At 54.4% G+C, this 22,656-nt stretch overlaps 1 protein-coding gene across 1 annotated transcript in view; it reads left to right on the top strand.

The window, feature by feature from the left end:
• LOC144736608 (voltage-dependent P/Q-type calcium channel subunit alpha-1A-like) overlaps positions 1-22,656 on the top strand; it is a 141,966-nt gene that overhangs the window by 88,449 nt on the left and 30,861 nt on the right. Inside the window, 9 exon segments of the mRNA XM_078619175.1 lie at positions 824-988; positions 1,699-1,809; positions 3,401-3,487; positions 3,972-4,088; positions 4,588-4,653; positions 7,243-7,334; positions 8,475-8,625; positions 10,608-10,735; positions 17,395-17,491. Coding sequence (XP_078475301.1) covers positions 824-988; positions 1,699-1,809; positions 3,401-3,487; positions 3,972-4,088; positions 4,588-4,653; positions 7,243-7,334; positions 8,475-8,625; positions 10,608-10,735; positions 17,395-17,491 — 1,014 coding nt within the window.

Genomic DNA, 22,656 nt, shown 5'->3' with positions numbered 1-22,656 from the left:
CGCGTGTGTGCGTGTGTGTGCGGTGTTCTGATCTTCGTCGATATTGTCGGCGCCCTCCTCGTGCCGATCGTCCCCGTGCCGTTCCCTCCCTCGAGTCTGCGTACCTCTTGTCGCGTCTCTCTAGCCGGTCATCTGTGTGTCCTGTCCGTCCGTGCATTTGTCCATCCACTGTCCCATCCGTGTGTTCGAGTGGTGTCCGTGTGGTGTCCGTGTTGTGTGCATGTGGTGTGCGTGTGGCGTGCGTGTGGTGTGCGTGTGGTGTGCGTGTGGTGTGCGTGTGGTGTCTGTGCGGTGTGCATGCGGTGTGCGTGCGGTGTGCGTGCGGTGTGCGTGTGGTGTGCGTGTGGTGTCTGTGCGGTGTGCGTGTGGTGTCTGTGCGGTGTGCGTGTGGTGTGTGTACCGGGTGCGTGCGGTGTGCGTGTGGTGTCTGTGCGGTGTGCGTGTGGTGTCTGTGCGGTGTGCGTGTGGTGTCTGTGCGGTGTGCGTGTGGTGTCTGTGCGGTGTGCGTGTGGTGTCTGTGCGGTGTGCGTGTTGTGTGCGTGTGGTGTGCGTGCGGTGTGCGTGTGGTGTGCGTGCGGTGTGCGTGCGGTGTGCGTGCGGTCTGCGTGTGGTGTCTGTGCGGTGTGCGTGTGGTGTCTGTGTGGTGTGCGTGTTGTGTGCGTGCGGTGTGCGTGCGGTGTGCGTGCGGTGTGCGTGCGGTGTGCGTGTGGTGTGCGTGTGGTGTGCGTGTGGTGTCTGTGCGGTGTGCGTGTGGTGTCTGTGCGGTGTGCGTGTGGTGTCTGTGTGGTGTGCGTGCGGTGTGTGTGCGGTGTGCGTGCCGCAGCGCGCTTGCATCGACTTCTCCATCAGCGCCAAGCCGCTGACCAAGCACATGCCCCAGAACCGCAACACCTTCCAGTACAAGATGTGGAAGTTCGTCGTCTCCTCCTCCTTTGAGTACTTCATCATGACCATGATCGCCCTCAACACCGTCGTGCTCATGATGAAGGTGGGTGGGGGGGGGCGTGGCGGGGTGGGGGGGGTGGGCGGGCCATGCTGAGCCGTGCCGAGCCATGCCGTGCCGAGCCATGCCGTGCCGAGCCATGCCGTGCCGAGCCATGCCGTGCCGAGCCATGCCGTGCCGAGCCATGCCGTGCCGAGCCGAGCCGTGCCGTGCCGAGCCATGCCGTGCCGAGCCATGCCGTGCCGAGCCATGCCGTGCCGAGCCATGCCGTGCCATGCCGTGCCATGCCGTGCCGAGCCATGCCGTGCCGAGCCATGCCGTGCCGAGCCATGCCGTGCCGAGCCGAGGTTGCACGTGGCGAGCGAGTCGATGAAAAAGCGACGGACGCGACAAATTTATATTTCGCATTTGATCAAATGGGAATTTTCTTTATTTTTCCCCCGTGGCAAAATGGAACGCCATCACCACAGCCACGGTGATAACGGTCGCAGTGGTCACGGTGGTGGTGGCAGCGACGGCGCAATCATTATCACTTCCTGGGTGTTAAATTCTGACGATGATGACGATGTCGTCGCCGACGCTGACATTGATGACGCTGCTGATGATAATGATGTTGACGATGATTATGAAGACAAAAATAATGTTAACAACGACGACGATGATAATCGCGACATTGACGACGATCGTGGTGACCGTCACGACGCCGACCGTGATGATGATGACGATGGTGACGGTCGTTGGTTCTGCCCGCGCAGTTTCACAACGCCCCCGTGGAGTATGAGCAAGTGCTGAAATACCTGAACATCGTCTTCACCGTGCTCTTCTTCATGGAGTGCCAGCTCAAGATCATCGCCTTCGGGATCCTGGTGAGCCGCTCCGCACCTCCACCCTAACGCCACGGGAGAAGTTGACGCCGCTGGTCGCGTTTTTATAAAAACGCCACGAGGCAGACAGGGAGAGCGAGAAAGTTTTTGCCGGCTGGCGCGCAGGCGGTCACTGCGCCCCCCCCACGCCCCCACCCCCCCCCCTCCAACCATAATCAGTAAGCGAGCGGATATCACAACCAATTTTGTATCCCTCCACCTTGGACGCCCCGTGGTGACCAGCGTGGTGAAGTATGGTCAGCCAAGCAGCTGAGCGGACGGCCAGCCAGCCGGTGTAGCGGTTGCCAGGCGGATTGTCACGGCGAGGGACTGTGGGACCGTGGGACTGTGGGATTGAGAGACTGTGGGACTGAGGGATTGTGGGACTGAGGGATTGTGGGACTGTGGGACTGTGGGATTGAGAGACTGTGGGACTGAGGGATTGAGAGACTGTGGGACTGAGGGATTGTGGGACTGTGGGTCTGAGGGACTGTGGGACTGTGGGATTGAGAGACTGTGGGACTGTGGGATTGAGAGACTGTGGGACTGAGGGATTGTGGGACTGAGGGATTGTGGGACTGTGGGACTGTGGGATTGAGAGACTGTGGGACTGAGGGATTGTGGGACTGTGGGACTGAGGGACTGTGGGACTGTGGGATTGAGAGACTGTGGGACTGAGGGATTGTGGGACTGTGGGACTGAGGGACTGTGGGACTGTGGGATTGAGAGACTGTGGGACTGAGGGATTGTGGGACTGTGGGACTGAGGGACTGTGGGACTGTGGGATTGAGAGACTGTGGGACTGAGGGATTGTGGGACTGTGGGACTGAGGGACTGTGGGACTGTGGGATTGAGAGACTGTGGGACTGTGGGATTGAGAGACTGTGGGACTGAGGGATTGTGGGACTGTGGGACTGTGGGACTGAGGGACTGTGGGATTGAGAGACTGTGGGACTGTGGGACTGTGGGATTGTGGGACTGTGGGACCGTGGGACCGAGGGACTGTGGGATTGAGAGACTGTGGGACTGTGGGACTGAGAGACTGTGGGATTGAGGGATTCTGGGACTGTGGGTCTGAGGGATTGTGGGACTGTGGGACTGAGGGACTGTGGGATTGAGAGACTCTGGGATTGAGGGATTGTGAGACTGAGAGACTGTGGGACTGAGGGATTGTGGGACTGAGGGATTGTGGGACTGTGGGACTGAGGGACTGTGGGATTGAGAGACTGTGGGACTGAGGGATTGTGGGACTGTGGGACTGAGGGACTGTGGGATTGAGAGACTGTGGGACTGAGGGATTGTGGGACTGTGGGACTGAGGGACTGTGAGACTGAGAGACTGTGGGATTGAGGGATTGTGGGATTGTGGGACTGAGGGACTGAGGGACTGAGGGACTGTGGGACTGTGGGACTGAGGGACTATGGGTTTGAGGGACCGTGGCCGCGGCCGTTAATCCAGCAGTGGATTGACCACCACGGCTGACGGCGCTGACAAATGCAGAGACGGAAGACGGGTGGTGGCGGACGGCGATGGACGGCCGTGTTGTCGTCATCGTTGTTGTCGTTGTTGTTTTTTTTGACGCGCGTCTGCTCAGAACTACTTCAAGGACTCGTGGAACATATTCGACTTCGTCACGGTGATTGGCAGCGTGACGGACATCGTGGTGACGGAGCTCATCAAGGTGAGCGGCACCGGTCGCCAGCCAGCCGCTGCTTCGTCTCGCTTTTGCATCTCTCCTCCATCCCGCTGCTGACCGTACCACCCACCCTCAGGCTCCCGCCATTCCTCCTTCAACCCCCTCCACCATCACCTCCTTCCCCTGCTGTCGTATCAACATTATTTTTCCAAACCCGGTTACTCACGGCCGTACTACCCCAGCCGTCTTTCCCTTAGTCGGCCATTTTGTACCGTAGTTGGCAAGCACGGCCAAGCGCCTCGGCGATAGGCGCCTTTATAGATCCAAAATAGAATAGAATAGACACGCACGTGCACACACACGTGCACACGCACACGTACGCACGCGCACGCACGTGCACGCGCACACGCACGCACGCACACAGCACGGACACGCGGACGAGACGGTGGATGGACGCACGGACACGCGAGCGGCCTCGCCCCCCCCCCCCCCCCCCCCCCCACTGACCACCTCCCCCCCCCTCTAACAGAAGAAGAATCTGAACCTCAGTTTCCTGCGGCTCTTCCGAGCGGCACGGCTCATCAAGCTACTGCGCCAGGGCTACACCATCCGCATCCTGCTGTGGACCTTCGTGCAGTCCTTCAAGGTGCGTGCGCCCCGCACGGAGCGAAGTCGCAGTCGCCGCTTGCCTCCAGCGGGCGGCGACGGCGACGCAGCCTGCTCGTGACGCCCGAACTGAGGGCGGTGTCCGAGTGCCGTGTCCCAGTGAGTGTGGTATCTGAGTGCGGTGTCCCAGTGAGTGTGGTATCTGAGTGAGTTCAGTGTCTCAGTGAGTGTGGTGTCTGAGTGCCGTGTCTCAGTGAGTTCAGTGTCCAAGTCAATGCGGTGTCCGAGTGAGTGCCGTGTCTCAGTGAGTGCGGTGTCTGAGTGCGGTGTCTGAGTGCGGTGTCTGAGTGCGGTGTCTGAGTGCGGTGTCTGAGTGCGGTGTCTGAGTGCGGTGTCCGAGTGAGTTCAGTGTCCAAGTGAGTGCGGTGTCCGAGCGTGGTCTGTCCGAGCGCGGTCTGTCCGAGGAGCGCTGTGCCCATCGTTCGTGTCCCTGCGCCGACTGTGCGCCCACGTGCCCGCGTCGTGCCGTGCGTCCCCAGGCTCTGCCCTACGTGTGCCTCCTCATCGCGATGCTCTTCTTCATCTACGCCATCATCGGCATGCAGGTCGGCACCGCACACACACACGCCGTAGACTCACACACACACGCCGTAGACTCACACACACACACACGCCGTAGACTCACACACACACGCCGTAGACTCACACACACACGCCGTAGACTCGCACACACACACACGCCGTAGACTCACACACACACGCCGTAGACTCACACACACACGCCGTAGACTCACACACACACACCCGCCGTAGACTCACACACACACACACCTTAGACTCACACACACACACACTGTAAACTCACACACACACGCCGTAGACTCACACACACACGCCGTAGACTCACACACACACACACACGCCGTAGACTCACACACACACGCCGTAGACTCACACACACACGCCGTAGACTCACACACACACACACGCCGTAGACTCACACACACACACACGCCGTAGACACACACACACACACCTTAGACTCACACACACACACACTGTAAACTCACACACACACGCCGTAGACTCACACACACACCGTAGACTCACACACACACACCGTAGACTCTCACACACACACCGCACACACACACACACTGCACACACACACTGCACACACACAGTAGACTCACACACACACAGTAGACTCACACACACACACACACACCGTAGACTCACACACACCGTAGACTCACACACACACACACACCATAGACTCACACACACACACACCATAGACTCACACACACACACACCATAGACTCACACACACACCATAGACTCACACACACACACCATAGACTCACACACACACCATAGACTCACACACACACACACCGTAGACTCACACACACACCGTAGACTCACACACACACCATAGACTCACACACACACACCGTAGACTCACACACACACACACACCATAGACTCACACACACACCATAGACTCACACACACACCGTAGACTCACACACACACACACACCATAGACTCACACACACACACCATAGACTCACACACACACACCATAGACTCACACACACACCATAGACTCACACACACACCGTAGACTCACACACACACACACACCATAGACTCACACACACACACCATAGACTCACACACACACACCATAGACTCACACACACATACCATAGACTCACAAACACACCATAGACTCTCACACACACCATAGACTCACACACACACACACCGTAGACTCACACACACACCATAGACTCACACACACACCATAGACTCACACACACACACCGTAGACTCACACACACACACACCGTAGACTCACACACACACCGTAGACTCACACACACACCATAGACTCACACACACACACCGTAGACTCACACACACACACACACCATAGACTCACACACACACCATAGACTCACACACACACCGTAGACTCACACACACACACACACCATAGACTCACACACACACACCATAGACTCACACACACACACCATAGACTCACACACACACCATAGACTCACACACACACCGTAGACTCACACACACACACACACCATAGACTCACACACACACACCATAGACTCACACACACACACCATAGACTCACACACACATACCATAGACTCACAAACACACCATAGACTCTCACACACACCATAGACTCACACACACACACACCGTAGACTCACACACACACCATAGACTCACACACACACCATAGACTCACACACACCGTAGACTCACACACACACCGCACACACACACACACTGCACACACACACTGCACACACACAGTAGACTCACACACACACAGTAGACTCACACACACACACACCGTAGACTCACACACACACACCGTAGACTCACACACACACACACACCATAGACTCACACACACACACACCATAGACTCACACACACACACACCATAGACTCACACACACACCATAGACTCACACACACACCATAGACTCACACACACACCATAGACTCACACACACACACACCGTAGACTCACACACACACCATAGACTCACACACACACCGTAGACTCACACACACACACACACCATAGACTCACACACACACACCATAGACTCACACACACATACCATAGACTCACAAACACACCATAGACTCTCACACACACCATAGACTCACACACACACACACCGTAGACTCACACACACACCATAGACTCACACACACACACACCGTAGACTCACACACACACACACACCATAGACTCACACACACACCATAGACTCACACACACACCGTAGACTCACACACACACACACACACCATAGACTCACACACACACACCATAGACTCACACACACACACCATAGACTCACACACACACACCATAGACTCACACACACCATAGACTCTCACACACACCATAGACTCACACACACACACACTGTAGACTCACACACACACCGTAGACTCACACACACACACCGCACACACACACACACACACAGTAGACTCTCACCTCTCACCACTCACCCCTCACCTCTCACCCCTCACCTCTCACCCCCTCACCTCTCACCCCTCACCTCTCACCCCCTCACCTCTCACCCCCTCACCTCTCACCTCTCACCCCTCACCCCTCACCCGTCACCCTACCCCAGGTGTTTGGTAACATCAAGCTGAATGACGACACGGCCATCAAGGAGCACAACAACTTCCAGAACTTCTTCCAGGCACTCATGTTGCTCTTCAGGTACCCCGCATGTGAACGTCATGTGAACGTCATGTGAACATAATTTGAATGCCAAGTGAACGTCATGTGAATGTCATGTGAATGCATGTGAATGTCATATGAACGCCATATGAACATAATTTGAATGGCAAGTGAACGTCATGTGAATGTCATGTGAATGCATGTGAACGTCATATGAACGACATATGAACGTAATTTGAATGCCAAGTGAACGTCATGTGAACGTCATGTGAACGTCATGTGAATGTCATGTGAATGTCATGTGAATGTCATATGAACGACATATACTTTGTGATGCTGGCATTGGCCTCTGTTGCTGTTTGGCCGTTGGGCGTTGTTCTGCGGTCACTAACACGGGAGGTGGTGGTGGTGGGGGGGAGGTGGTGGTGGTGGGGGGGAGGTGGTGGTGGTGGGGGGGAGGTGGTGGTGGTGGTGGGGGGGGAGGTGGTGGTGGTGGGGGGGAGGTGGTGGTGGTGGTGGGGGGGAGGTGGTGGTGGTGGGGGGGAGGTGGTGGTGGTGGGAGGGAGGTGGTGGTGGTGGGAGGGAGGTGGTGGTGGTGGGGGGGAGGTGGTGGTGGTGGTGGGGGGGAGGTGGTGGTGGTGGGGGGGAGGTGGTGGTGGTGGGGGGGAGGTGGTGGTGGTGGTGCCATGGAGGAGGCTGGACCTCCGATGTAGCCCAATCAGTTTCAGAGACGACGCGTAACACTTCTACTGTCATCGTCAGAGACACGAGTGTTTGTTGCATGTTTTGCCACAAGCACGTGTGGTTTATGCAGACTTGATGATAGCTTGCAATCAGAAACAGACTTGTCACGGTGCGCACCATGATAACCCACCCACGGGTAGGGAGTGAGCTTGGCGACGTCGGTGTGGCGATCCACCAGCCCTGGCCACTGCCTCCACAATGGCGCTGAATCACAGCATCGCCGCCAGCGCCGCAAAACAGACAGGCCGCCACGTCACTGGCGTGACGGATGCTAACACGTGTGGTGCGTGTGGTGTGTGTGGTGTGTGTGGTGTGTGCGGTGTGTGCGGCGTGTGTGGCGTGTGTGTGTGGCGTGTGTGTGTGTGGCGTGTGCGGTGCGTGTGGCGTGTGCGTGTGGCATGTGTGGTGCGTGTGGCGTGTGCGTTGCGTGTGCAGGAGCGCGACGGGCGAGGCGTGGCACGAGATCATGCTGGCGTGCCTGAGTGGGCGCGAGTGCGCCAAGGGCACGGACATCTTCGAGAAGGACTGTGGCAGCGACTTCGCCTACTTCTATTTCGTCTCCTTCATCTTCCTCTGCTCCTTCCTGGTGCGTCACTTGCACCAGCAGCAACAGCAGCAGCAGTAGTAGTAGCAGTAGTAACAGCAGTAGTAGTAGCAGCAGTAGTAGTAGCAGCATCAGTAGTAACAGCAGTAGTAGTAGCAGCATCAGTAGTAGCAGCAGTAGTAGTAGCAGCATCAGTAGTAACAGCAGTAGTAGTAGCAGCATCAGTAGTAACAGCAGTAGTAGTAGCAGCATCAGTAGTAGCAGCAGTAGTAGTAGCAGTAGTAGTAGCAGCAGCAGCAGCAGTAGTAGTAGCAGCAGTAGTAGTAGCAGTAGTAGTAGCAGCAGCAGCAGCAGCAGTAGCAGTAGTAACAGCAGTAGTAGTAGCAGCATCAGTAGTAGCAGCAGTAGTAGTAGCAGTAGTAGTAGCAGCATCAGTAGTAGCAGCAGTAGTAGTAGCAGTAGTAACAGCAGCAGCAGCAGTAGCAGTAGTAACAGCAGTAGTAGCAGCATCAGTAGTAGCAGCAGTAGTAGTAGCAGTAGTAACAGCAGCAGTAGTAGTAGCAGTAGTAACAGCAGTAGTAGCAGCATCAGTAGTAGCAGTAGTAGTAACAGCAGCAGCAGTAGCAGTAGTAACAGCAGTAGTAGCAGCATCAGTAGTAGCAGTAGTAGTAACAGCAGCAGCAGTAGCAGTAGTAACAGCAGTAGTAGCAGCATCAGTAGTAGCAGTAGTAGTAACAGCAGCAGCAGTAGCAGCATCAGTAGTAGCAGTAGTAGTAACAGCAGTAGTAGCAGTAGTAACAGCAGTAGTAGTAGCAGCATCAGTAGTAGCATCAGTAGTAGCAGCATCAGTAGTAGTAGCAGCAGCAGCAGTAGTAGTAACATCAGTAGTAGCAGCAGCAGCATCAGTAGCAGCATCAGTAGTAGCAGCATCAGTAGTAGCAGTAGTAGTAGCAGCATCAGTAGTAGCAGTAGTAACAGCAGTAGTAGCAGCATCAGTAGTAGCAGCATCAGTAGTAACAGCAGCAGTAGTAGCAGCATCAGTAGTAGCAGCAGTAGTAGTAGCAGCAGCAGTAGTAGTAGCAGTAGTAGTAGCAGCATCAGTAGTAGCAGTAGTAACATCAGTAGTAGCAGCAGCAGTAGTAGTAGCAGCAGTAGTAGTAGTAGCAGCAGCAGTAGTAGTAACAGCAGCAGTAGTAGCAGCAGCAGCAGTAGTAGTAGCAGCATCAGTAGTAGCAGTAGTAACATCAGTAGTAGCAGCATCAGTAGTAGCAGCATCAGTAGTAGCAGTAGTAGCAGTAGTAGTAACATCAGTAGTAGCAGCATCAGTAGTAGCAGCAGTAGTAGCAGTAGCAGCAGCAGCAGTAGTAGCAGTAGTAGCAGTAGCAGCATCAGTAGTAACATCAGTAGTAGCAGCATCAGTAGTAGTAGTAGCATCAGTAGTAACAGCATCAGCATCAGCAGTAGCAGTGTTGCTGTTTGGCCGTTGGGCGTTGTTCTGGGGTCACTAACACGGGAGGTGGTGGTGGTGCCATGGAGGAGGCTGGACCTCCGGTGTAGTAGCAGCAACAGACCCCATGACCCCAGACCCCATGACCCCATGTCCCCTCGACGAATGAGATTCATCCTGGTCTCTTGAGATCTGACACCGTTACACAAAATCAACTGGAACTCACCCACTCACCCACTCACCCACTCACTCACTCACCCACTCACTCACCCACTCACCCACTCACTCACTCACTCACCCACTCACTCACCCACTCACCCACTCACCCACTCACCTACTCTCTAACCCACCGACTCGCCCAGACCCTCTTACGAGTGAGACTGCCATCCCGGTCCTCCTGACTGCTCACCTTGGCTCGGCAAAATCACCTTGGCACTCGAACCTGCTGGGGCATTAATTGACTCTGTCCCCATGTCCCCTTGTCCCCATGTGTCCCGTCCCTATGTGTCCCGTCTGTGTGTCCTGTCTCTGTGTGTCCCGTCTCCCCGTGTCCCGTCCCCGTGTGTCCGGTCACCAGATGCTGAATCTCTTCGTGGCGGTCATCATGGACAACTTTGAGTACTTGACACGAGACTCCTCCATCCTGGGCCCGCACCACCTGGACGAGTTTGTGAGGATTTGGGGGGAGTACGACCCCGCGGCTACGTGAGTAGAGCCCGCAGAGCCCCCCACTAATGACGCAACCCAGAGGACCGCACAGAGCCCCCCACTAATGACGCAACCCAGAGGACCGCACAGAGCCCCCCAATAATGACACATCCCAGAGGACCGCACAGAGCCCCCCACTAATGACGCAACCCAGAGGACCGCACAGAGCCCCCCACTAATGACACATCCCAGAGGACCGCACAGAGCCCCCCACTAATGACGCATCCCAGAGGACCACACAGAGCCCCCCACTAATGACGCAACCCAGAGGACCGCACAGAGCCCCCCACTAATGACACATCCCAGACGACCGCACAGAGCCCCCCACTAATGACACATCCCAGAGGACCGCACAGAGCCAACCACTAATGGCACAACCCAGAGGACCACACAGAGCCCCCCACTAATGACGCATCCCAGAGGACCGCACAGAGCCCCCCACTAACGGGACATCGCAGACACGCGAGAGACGGACGCACTGCTGGACACACAAAGAGACTGACTGACTGACTGACCCAGCAGGAGACAGACACACGCACATATTTACTGTACAGACCGATGTTAGAGGCACGCCAGTCAGACGAGATGGACAGTTCAACAGATCGACAGATCAACAATAGTATAAGCGGATGGATAGACAGACAGACCCATGGATGGATAAATAGCCAGGCCGAGAGAGAGAGACAGAGATAGGTGACAGTATAACCTCATCTGTAGCAGATCACAATCTGAATCTTTGTACTGGAGGAATCCGATGCCCAAGAAAGCTCTTTCTCACAGATGCCCAGATGTTACCGTGGACTACAAATCACTTGGCGAAGTCGGGGCTCTCGGCGGTAGCTCTGTGATATCCGCTTCCGTGGGCCCTTCTGTGTGAACCAGAGGGTCAGAATCTGAATATTTGTTTATGCTGGGAGGCATCCAATGAGATACGAGAGCTCCTTTTCACGGATGTCCAGTGTCACTTGAAGAAGTCGGCATCTCAGTGGTAGCTCTGTAATATCCGCTTCTGCGGGGTCGCTCTCTAATGACGAGGAGGAAGGGGGGGAGGAGGAGGGGGGGAGGAGGAGGAGGGGGGAGGAGGAGGAGGTGGGAGCAGGAGGGGGGATTTCCGAAGGGATTCTTCTTCGCGTCACGACGACGTCGCGACCCCGGATGCAGCACGATCACCGCTCGACATTCGCTTCCTCATTTTTCACATCGCTAAGATGTGCTCAACTCCTCTGGGTGAAATGGGGAGACGGAAGGAAAACGGTAAAAACAAGGCCCCGTGAAACAGTTAACATGAAACTTTCAAACGATGACATTTTAGTAAATTATTATTCATGATAGAATCCATTCCCGGCGCGGACCCAAATCCTGCCGCTTGCAACGTCACTCGCCACACTTCACCAAGCCTTGTTGTGTTGCTGTTGCCATCTTTTTGTTTGTTTACCGCCATCCCCCCCCCCCGTCCCCCCCCTTCCTGCGAGAGGCGCTGCTCCGGTTTTAAGCGGCCATCAGCGCCACAGCAAGCCCCACGGCTCCCCGGGTGAACGCCGCTGACGCCGCATGGTTAAAAATCCCTTCGCCCGACCCCAACGCCAGCGGGGGCACTAGATTAATTCACTTTGAAAAATACACCCGTTCAATGTTACTCTTTGGGTCTTTCGGTAAAGTCACGTAGATAGAAAAATAATAGCAATCGTCCTCAGGTGGGAAAATATTTTTTATGTATTTTTATTTTTTCACCTGAGGACATCGTGATTTTGTAGTATTTTTCTATCTACGTGACTTTACCGAAAGACCGAAAGACCCAAAGAGTATGAATTCCTGCAGTCACGACAGCTTAAAGTCAAGATTACACGTTCAATGTGTTTATTTTCCGGTTAATATCGATGAAAATATAAACTTTCGGGAGGCGCCTTGATAGGAAGCAGATGTGTGGGGTGATTACCGCCGCTGCCGTTGGCACCGCGGCACGGCCCCGGCACAGAGCGGCGCTCCCCGGTGACGCCGCCAGCGGCACGGCAGTGGCGCTGACCGGGTCCCGGAGTGCTGGGGATGTCGCAACGGTCGAACCTCGCTGGAGCAGCGCTCCGATGCCTCCCCCCCACCCCCTCCAGACGCTAACCCCCCACTACGTGCCATCCTCACCCTCTCTCCCCTCACCCTCTCTCACCTCACCCCTCTCACCCCTCTTTCCCTCACCCCCCCTCGCCCCCGTCACACCTCCTCACCCCACTCACCCCTCTCACCCCTCACCCCTGCCATTGCCTGCTGCCCCGACCCCACCCACCCCACCTCACCGCTGCGGACGATGGCTGCTAGCGGGCGTATCCAGTTCTGGGACCTCTACTACATGCTGAGGGTGATCTCGCCTCCGCTGGGGCTGGGCAAGCGGTGTCCACAGCGCGTGGCCTACAAGGTGCAGACTACGAGAGGGGTGGGGGGGGGGGGGCTTACTCTGGCCAGCTGCCATCGTCGTCCGTGTCTGCTGCACCTTCACCGTCAGCATCATCAGCAGCAGCATCATGAGGGGCGTCATCAGCAGCGTTGTCATCAGCAGCGTTACGATCATCGTCACAATTCTGTGCTGTTCCTGCACGTGATGCTAGCAGCAGCGATGGTCAGGAGCTCGATGCCAATGTGGAGGTCCTGCAGCAGCAGCAGCAGTAGCTTCTGCAGCTGCTACTGCTGCTGCTACTACTGCTGCTGCAGCTGCTGCTGCTACTGCTGCTGCAGCTGCTGCTACTGCAGCTGCAGCTGCTGCTACTTCCTCCAGCCACGTCTAAGGGGTTCAGCAGAGAGAGTTCGTGTCGCTGTTCCTCCTCCTTCTTCGTTGAAGCCAAACTACGGTCCGTAGTTTGGCTTAGGTTATATTGAGTATACCTATCGTACCTATCATTGTAACTTTCATTATTATAATTAGTCCACGTGCTCTGGGCGCTTTAAATTCCTGGAGCAACAGACGCAGCCTGCGGTGGTCTCGCAGCATGGGAGGCGTGGTGGTGGTGGCGGTGATTGCTGCTGTGTCGTCTCACCTAGGGGCACCCCCAGTGGCAGCTGTCCCTGTGTAATAGTCTGGGCAGGAGGTGGAGGGGGGGGGCGATGATTGATCGTCGCAAGGTGTCAATCCACAATGAGAAACTTGCGGCATGGGCTTCCACATCCGCCAGAATGTGGAGCACGGGCCAGCGCCACGCACGGTGGCGCCACCAGGGGCTCTTTGACGCAGCGATAACCAGGGCGGCCCACCGCATTCACGCCGCGAACCTCCGCCCAAGGGATCGTCGCCAAGGGCCGCGAGCGATGACAGCGGACAGCTCGGATATGGGAAGGGGGGAGGCCTTCATCTAGCAGCAGAGAGAGCGTGGCTGATGGTGGTGACGACGGCGGTGGCTGTGATGGCGGAGCGGCACAAGCGCTCGAGCAGGGCCCACGAGCGAGTCCGCACCATTCCCATTCCGTCTCCCTCCTCACCGTCCCAGCCTCTCTGCCCGCCACCGCCGCTGAACCTGCTGCCCTACCCACCCCCTCCCTCCCTCGCTGGCATCGTCGGTTTTTTCCATTTTTTTACATTCACTGATTATTTTTTTATTATACTTACGAGATGTTAACTACCTCGCCTGGTATGCAGGAGGTCGTGGGTTCGATCCCGACCCCTGACCCTGACGCCTGCTGCTGTATATTTGGAGTCTACGTGTCTCTCTCTCCCCGTGGTCGCGTGTATTTTTCTCCGGGGCCTCCGGTTTTTCCCCTCACCACTGTCAGAATCAACGTCACCACGTGTTGAGAGGGATGTGGCTGCCGCTATGAATGTCCACGTGATGATGACGATGGTGGCGAGCCACTACGTTGAGCTATCGCTTGCGATGGCCAGCTCGCTTCTGACAACAGAGCTACATTACTCAGTGGTGGGCCTTGAACCTGTGAAATAAATAGCATCTCCTTTCTAGTTTTATATTCCTCAGGGCCTGCGGTGCTATGCAATGGTCAGCAGAGGGCAGTGCCGCGCAAAATCCTGTCGCCTGACACTCTCCCGTCCGCGCTTCGTGTAATCCACAAACCCGCAATGAGCAGCGCGGTGAAGTATGGTCAGATGACCCCTGCGACCCGCGGTTTGACACACGAGGGCAGTGCTGCTAAGTCTACGGGACTCCGTTGGAAGTCGTTGGGTCTCTATTTGAGTCCAGTACTATGGCTCTCTCTCTCTGTGTACTGTGTGAGTCTGTGGGTCTCTATGTGAGAAAGTCAGTCATTCAGTCTGTCAGTCAGTGAGAAAGTCAGTCGGTGAGAAAGTCAGTCAGTGAGAAAGTCAGTCAGTGAGAAAGTCAGTCGGTGAGAAAGTCAGTCAGTGTGAAAGTCAATCGGTCAGAATGTCAGTCAGTGAGAAAGTCAGTCAGTGAGAAAGTCAGTCAGTGTGAAAGTCAATCGGTCAGAATGTCAGTCAGTGAGAAAGTCAGTCGGTGAGAAAGTCAGTCAGTGAGAAAGTCAGTCAGTGAGAAAGTCAGTCAGTGTGAAAGTCAATCGGTCAGTCTGTCAGTCAGTGAGAAAGTCAGTCAGTGAGAAAGTCAGTCAGTGAGAAAGTCAATCGGTCAGAATGTCAGTCAGTGAGAAAGTCTATCGGCCAGAATGTCAGTCAGTGTGAAAGTCAGTCAGTGAGAAAGTCAGTCAGTGTGAAAGTCAATCGGTCAGAATGTCAGTCAGTGAGAAAGTCTATCGGCCAGAATGTCAGTCAGTGAGAAAGTCAGTCAGTGAGAAAGTCAGTCAGTGAGAAAGTCAATCGGTCAGAATGTCAGTCAGTGAGAAAGTCAGTCAGTGAGAAAGTCTATCGGCCAGAATGTCAGTCAGTGAGAAAGTCAGTCAGTGAGAAAGTCAGTCAGTGAGAAAGTCTATCGGCCAGAATGTCAGTCAGTGAGAAAGTCAATCGGTCAGAATGTCAGTCAGTGAGAAAGTCTATCGGCCAGAATGTCAGTCAGTGAGAAAGTCAGTCAGTGAGAAAGTCTATCGGTCAGAATGTCAGTCAGTGAGAAAGTCAGTCAGTGAGAAAGTCAATCGGTCAGAATGTCAGTCAGTGAGAAAGTCTATCGGCCAGAATGTCAGTCAGTGTGAAAGTCAGTCAGTGTGAAAGTCAGTCAGTGAGAAAGTCTATCGGTCAGAATGTCAGTCAGTGTGAAAGTCTATCGGTAAGAATGTCAGTCAGTGAGAAAGTCAGTCAGTGAGAAAGTCAATCGGTCAGAATGTCAGTCAGTGAGAAAGTCTATCGGTCAGAATGTCAGTCAGTGTGAAAGTCTATCGGTCAGAATGTCAGTCAGTGAGAAAGTCAGTCGGTGAGAAAGTCTATCGGTCAGAATGTCAGTCAGCCTGTCCGCGATGGGCAAGGCGCATGTGGCGGTGGGGTAGAGTGTGGCGGGTACTCCTCCCGCCTCTTCCAAGACTGTCTCTCTCGGCGTGGAGGAGTAGGCCAAGCACATAGAGATCAATTGCTGTGCTGCGCCTTCGCCTTTTGTCAAAGTGCCGCCGCGTGTCGCTAACATGCTGTGTGCCCTCTTCTCTCCCACTCGTGTCTCGTTATGTTCCTGACTTATTACGTCCGTCTCATTAAATTCATCTTTTATTACGTTATTTTATTATGTTATGTTCATTGTGCTTCCGTTTTTTTATTTCTTGTTTAGACGCCGTGACCATTATCGTTTTGTTACATTGTTTATATTGTTACACATTTTGTTGTTGTTGTAAGGTCCATGGGTTTCTCTCTCCCTCTGTCTTTCTCTGTCTCTCTCTGTATGTCTCTCTCTGTCTCTCTATGTCTCTCTCTCTGTCTCTCTGTCTCTCTCTCCTCCCCACCACGTCTCTGTCTCTCTGGTCTCGTCTCTCCCCTCTTCTTCCATCGCACAATCGGAGAAAACTCCCAAAAACATTCCACCCCTTTTCTTGCCAACCACTCCTGGTACGATCCTGTCCATGTCGTTATCATTTCGATATTTTAAATGACACCGATCTTTTGTTACCTGTTGGCCGCTATCGTTTTTCCACAATGCTATTTAATGATTTATAAACAATCCACCCCAATAAAAAAAACAATTGTAACATGTTATTACGACTATCATATATTCCGCGATTTCAAATAATCGTTACCGTTACAATGAATTCGGTCAAGCGGATCGTGTTTTCTTTATTTTTACAATCTGACTAACTTTGTTACCGTAAAACCGTGACTTTGACTCAACTCATTACCCCTCAATCTCATATATATAACCGATAAAACTAAAACAAAATGTAATTCGCTATCTTGTCCCATGGTCTTATTTATTTTTTATTTCCACATTATTTCGTTGCAATCGCCGAGAATATCGCCACGTCCATGAATCCTCTCTTCAATTGATCAATTTAATTACAAATACAAATCGTACATTTGTCAAAATCGACGCTACCCCCCACCACCCCACCACCATCGTTGCGTTACACGATTTTATTTCCGTTTACAAAAAACCCGCCCGGTCGATTGGATTCTAATCACCGTCGCCGCCAATTATTATTCTATTATTATTCTATTATTATTCTGTTATTATATCACTATTATTCTATCACTATGATTATTCTATCACTATGATTATGTTTGCTTCTACATTATTTTTATATATATTTTTGGAACGCGATGATGGTTTGCGCAGAGGACGCATAACGTACACGAAAATGTACGAGCTGCTCAAGCACATGTCACCACCGCTGGGACTCGGGAAAAAATGTCCCGTACGGGTGGCATACAAGGTCTGTAAGGAACCCTCCACTTACACCACCACCACATCACCCTCCACCACCACCACATCACCCTCCACCATCACCCTCCACCACCACCACATCACCACCACCACATCACCCTCCACCATCACCCTCCACCACCACCACATCACCCTCCACTTACACCACCACCACATCACCCTCCACCACCACATCACCCCTCCACCATCCACCCTCCACTTACACCACCACCACATCACCCTCCACCATCACCCTCCACCACCACCACATCACCCTCCACTTACACCACCACATCACCCTCCACCACCACATCACCCTCCACCATCACCCTCCACCACCACCACATCACCCTCCACTTACACCACCACCACATCACCCTCCACCATCACCCTCCACCACCACCACATCACCCTCCACTTACACCACCACCACATCACCCTCCACCATCACCCTCCACCACCACCACATCACCCTCCACTTACACCACCACCACATCACCCTCCACCACCACATCACCCTCCACCATCACCCTCCACCACCACCACATCACCCTCCACTCACACCACCACCACATCACCCTCCACCACCACATCACCCTCCCCACCACCACCACATCACCCTCCACTTACACCACCCACCACATCACCCCTCTACCACCACATTACCCTCCACCATCACCCTCCACCACCACCACATCACCCTCCACTTACACCACCACCACATCACCCTCCACCATCACCCTCCACCACCACCACATCACCCTCCACTTACACCACCACCACATCACGCTCCACCACCACATCACCCTCCACCATCACCCTCCACCACCACCACATCACCCTCCACTTACACCACCACCACATCACCCTCCACCACCACATCACCCTCCACCACCACCACATCACCCTCCACTTACACCACCACATCACCCTCCACCACCACATCACCCTCCACCATCACCCTCCACCACCACATCACCCTCCACTTACACCACCACCACATAACCCTCCACCACCACATCACCCTCCACCACCACCACATCACCCTCCCACTTACACCACCACCACATCACCCTCCACCACCACATCACCCTCCACCATCACCCTCCACCACCACCACATCACCCTCCACTTACACCACCACCACATCACCCTCCACCACCACATCACCCTCCACCATCACCCTCCACCACCACCACATCACCCTCCACTTACACCACCACCACATCACCCTCCACCACCACATCACCCTCCACCATCACCCTCCACCACCACATCACCCTCCACTTACACCACCACTACCACATCACCCTCAACCATCACCCTCCACCACCACATCACCCTCCACTTACACCACCACCACCACATCACCCTCCACCATCACATCACCCTCCACCATCACCCTCCACCACCACCACATCACCCTCCACTTACACCACCACCACATCACCCTCCACCATCACCCTCCACCACCACCACATCACCCTCCACTTACACCACCACCACATCACCCTCCACCATCACCCTCCACCACCACCACATCACCCTCCACTTACACCACCACCACATCACCCTCCACCACCACATCACCCTCCACCATCACCTCCACCACCACCACATCACCCTCCACTCACACCACCACCACATCATCCTCCACCACCACATCACCCTCCACCACCACCACATCACCCTCCACTTACACCACCACCACATCACCCTCTACCACCACATTACCCTCCACCATCACCCTCCACCACCACCACATCACCCTCCACTTACACCACCACCACATCACCCTCCACCATCACCCTCCACCACCACCACATCACCCTCCACTTACACCACCACCACATCACGCTCCACCACCACATCACCCTCCACCATCACCCTCCACCACCACCACATCACCCTCCACTTACACCACCACCACATCACCCTCCACCACCACATCACCCTCCACCACCACCACATCACCCTCCACTTACACCACCACATCACCCTCCACCACCACATCACCCTCCACCATCACCCTCCACCACCACATCACCCTCCACTTACACCACCACCACATAACCCTCCACCACCACATCACCCTCCACCACCACCACATCACCCTCCACTTACACCACCACCACATCACCCTCCACCACCACATCACCCTCCACCATCACCCTCCACCACCACCACATCACCCTCCACTTACACCACCACCACATCACCCTCCACCACCACATCACCCTCCACCATCACCCTCCACCACCACCACATCACCCTCCACTTACACCACCACCACATCACCCTCCACCACCACATCACCCTCCACCATCACCCTCCACCACCACATCACCCTCCACTTACACCACCACTACCACATCACCCTCAACCATCACCCTCCACCACCACATCACCCTCCACTTACACCACCACCACCACATCACCCTCCACCATCACCCTCCACCACCACATCACCCTCCACCACCACCACCACATCACCCTCTACTTACACCACCACCACATCACCCTCCACTTACACCACCACATCACCCTCCACCATCACCCTCCACTTACACCACCACATCACCCACCACCACCACATCACCCTCCACTTACACCACCACATCACCCTCCACCATCACCCTCCACCACCACCACATCACCCTCCACCACCACCACATCACCCACCACTTACACCACCACCACATCACCCTCCACTTACACCACCACCACCACATCACCCTCCACTTACACCACCACCACCACCACATCACCCACCACTTACACCACCACCACATCACCCTCCACTTACACCACCACCACCACATCACCCTCCACTTACACCACCACCACCACCACATCACCCTCCACTTACACCACCACCACCACCACCACCACATCACCCTCCACCATCACCCTCCACCACCACCACATCACCCTCCACTTACACCACCACCACATCACCCTCCACCACCACATCACCCTCCACCATCACCCTCCACCACCACCACATCACCCTCCACTTACACCACCACCACCACATCACCCTCCACCATCACCCTCCACCACCACATCACCCTCCACCACCACCACCACATCACCCTCTACTTACACCACCACCACCACATCACCCTCCACTTACACCACCACATCACCCTCCACCATCACCCTCCACTTACACCACCACATCACCCACCACCACATCACCCTCCACTTCCACCATCACCCTCCACTTACACCACCACATCACCCACCACCACCACATCACCCTCCACTTACACCACCACATCACCCTCCACCATCACCCTCCACCACCACCACATCACCCTCCACCACCACCACATCACCCACCACTTACACCACCACCACCACATCACCCTCCACTTACACCACCACCACCACATCACCCTCCACTTACACCACCACCACCACATCACTCACCACTTACACCACCACCACATCACCCTCCACTTACACCACCACCACCACATCACCCTCCACTTACACCACCACCACCACATCACCCGCCACTTACACCACCACCACCACATCACCCTCCACTTACACCACCACCACCACATCACCCTCCACTTACACCACCACCACCACATCACCCTCCACGTCCCCCACAATGATACCCCCCCCCCATCCGTGACCTGGTCGGACGCTGCAAGTCTGCAAGGGTGGTGGGTGGCGCTGTTGGTCTGCGCCGTCTCACAGCCACGCTTCAACAACATCGCTTCTGCGCTCGCTTCGTCTACTTATAAGTAGACTAACTACGTCTACTTATAATTAGACTAACAGAGTCTGTAATTAACAATGCTGACTCTACTATCGCGCCGTGCGTAGCCCACCGTGCTAATCGGAGTGTGTGGGGGGGGGGCAATACAAAACACACAGAAGACATCATCAGCAGCAGCAGCTGCTGATGATGATGCCGGAATCAGCAAAGGCTGCTGGTGCTGATGATGCTGCTGATGATGATGCTGATGCAGGATGCAATCTCCTGCGATACGCGAATTGTTGATCTGTCTGCCGCTGGGTGGTGGAGGTCCATCGTAAAACAATGGGCATCGTTACCCACGCGGTGATCTCACCCAGACCAATCGCATGCCATCTGTGCGTCTTGCCGTAGGTTGTGTTCTCGTTGTTCGATTGCCGTGTTCTTGTATTGTCGTGCTGTTATTGTTGACATAGTGTGTTGGTGTGTCTGTTGTGTTATTGTTGACGTCTTGGCTGTTGGGGTTGTGACATGGTCAGTCTGGCTGCTGCTGTTGCATTGTCATGTTGTAGCCATGGTATGATGGTGTTGTCATTGTCACTGTGATATCATGTCGATGTTGATGTTGTTGATGCTTCGTCATCGGTGATGTTGACATGAATGTTTGCTGCTGCTCCCGCGTCTGCATGGTATTGTTGTTGCTGATGTTGACACTTGTTGATGTTGTCGCGGCTGTTGTATTTTGCTGTAGATGTTGCTGTTGATATCGTTGTTGCTGCTGTAGTTGTTGTTGTGGCTCCTGTTGTTGCTGCTGCGGTTGATATTGTTGTTGCCGTAGTTGTTGCCGTAGTTGTTCGTGTTGTTGAATTGCTGTTGATGTGGCTCCTGTTGTTGTTATTGCTGTAGTTCATTTTGTTACTGCTGTAGTTGTTGCTGCTGTAGTTGTTGATATTGTTGTTGCTGCCATAGTTGTTGCTCGTGTTTGATGTTGCTGCTGCTGCTGCTGTTGATGTTGCTGCTGCTGTAGTTGTTGATGTTGTTGCTGCAGCTGCTGTAGTTGTTGATGTTGTTGCTGCTGCTGCTGTTGATGTTGCTGCTGCTGTAGTTGTTGATGTTGCTGTAGTTGTTGATGTTGTTGCTGCTGCTGCTGTTGATGTTGCTGCTGCTGTAGTTGTTGATGTTGATGTTGCTGCTGCTGTAGTTGTTGCTGTTGATGTTGCAGCTGCTGTAGTTGTTGATGTTGTTGCTGCTGCTGCTGTTGATGTTGCTGCTGCTGTAGTTGTTGATGTTGCTGCTGCTGTCGTTGTTGATGTTGTTGTTGCTGCCGTAGTTGTTGCTCGTGTTTGATGTTGTTGATGCTGCTGCTGTAGTTGTTGATGTTGATGTTGCAGCTGCTGTAGTTGTTGATGTTGTTGCTGCTGCTGCTGCTGTTGATGTTGATGCTGCTGTAGTTGTTGATG

The sequence above is a fragment of the Lampetra planeri genome, chromosome 61 (assembly GCF_965212315.1).
Source record: "Lampetra planeri chromosome 61, kcLamPlan1.2.h2, whole genome shotgun sequence".
Lineage (NCBI taxonomy): Eukaryota > Metazoa > Chordata > Hyperoartia > Petromyzontiformes > Petromyzontidae > Lampetra > Lampetra planeri.
This window is presented reverse-complemented; position numbering and strand designations above follow the sequence as displayed.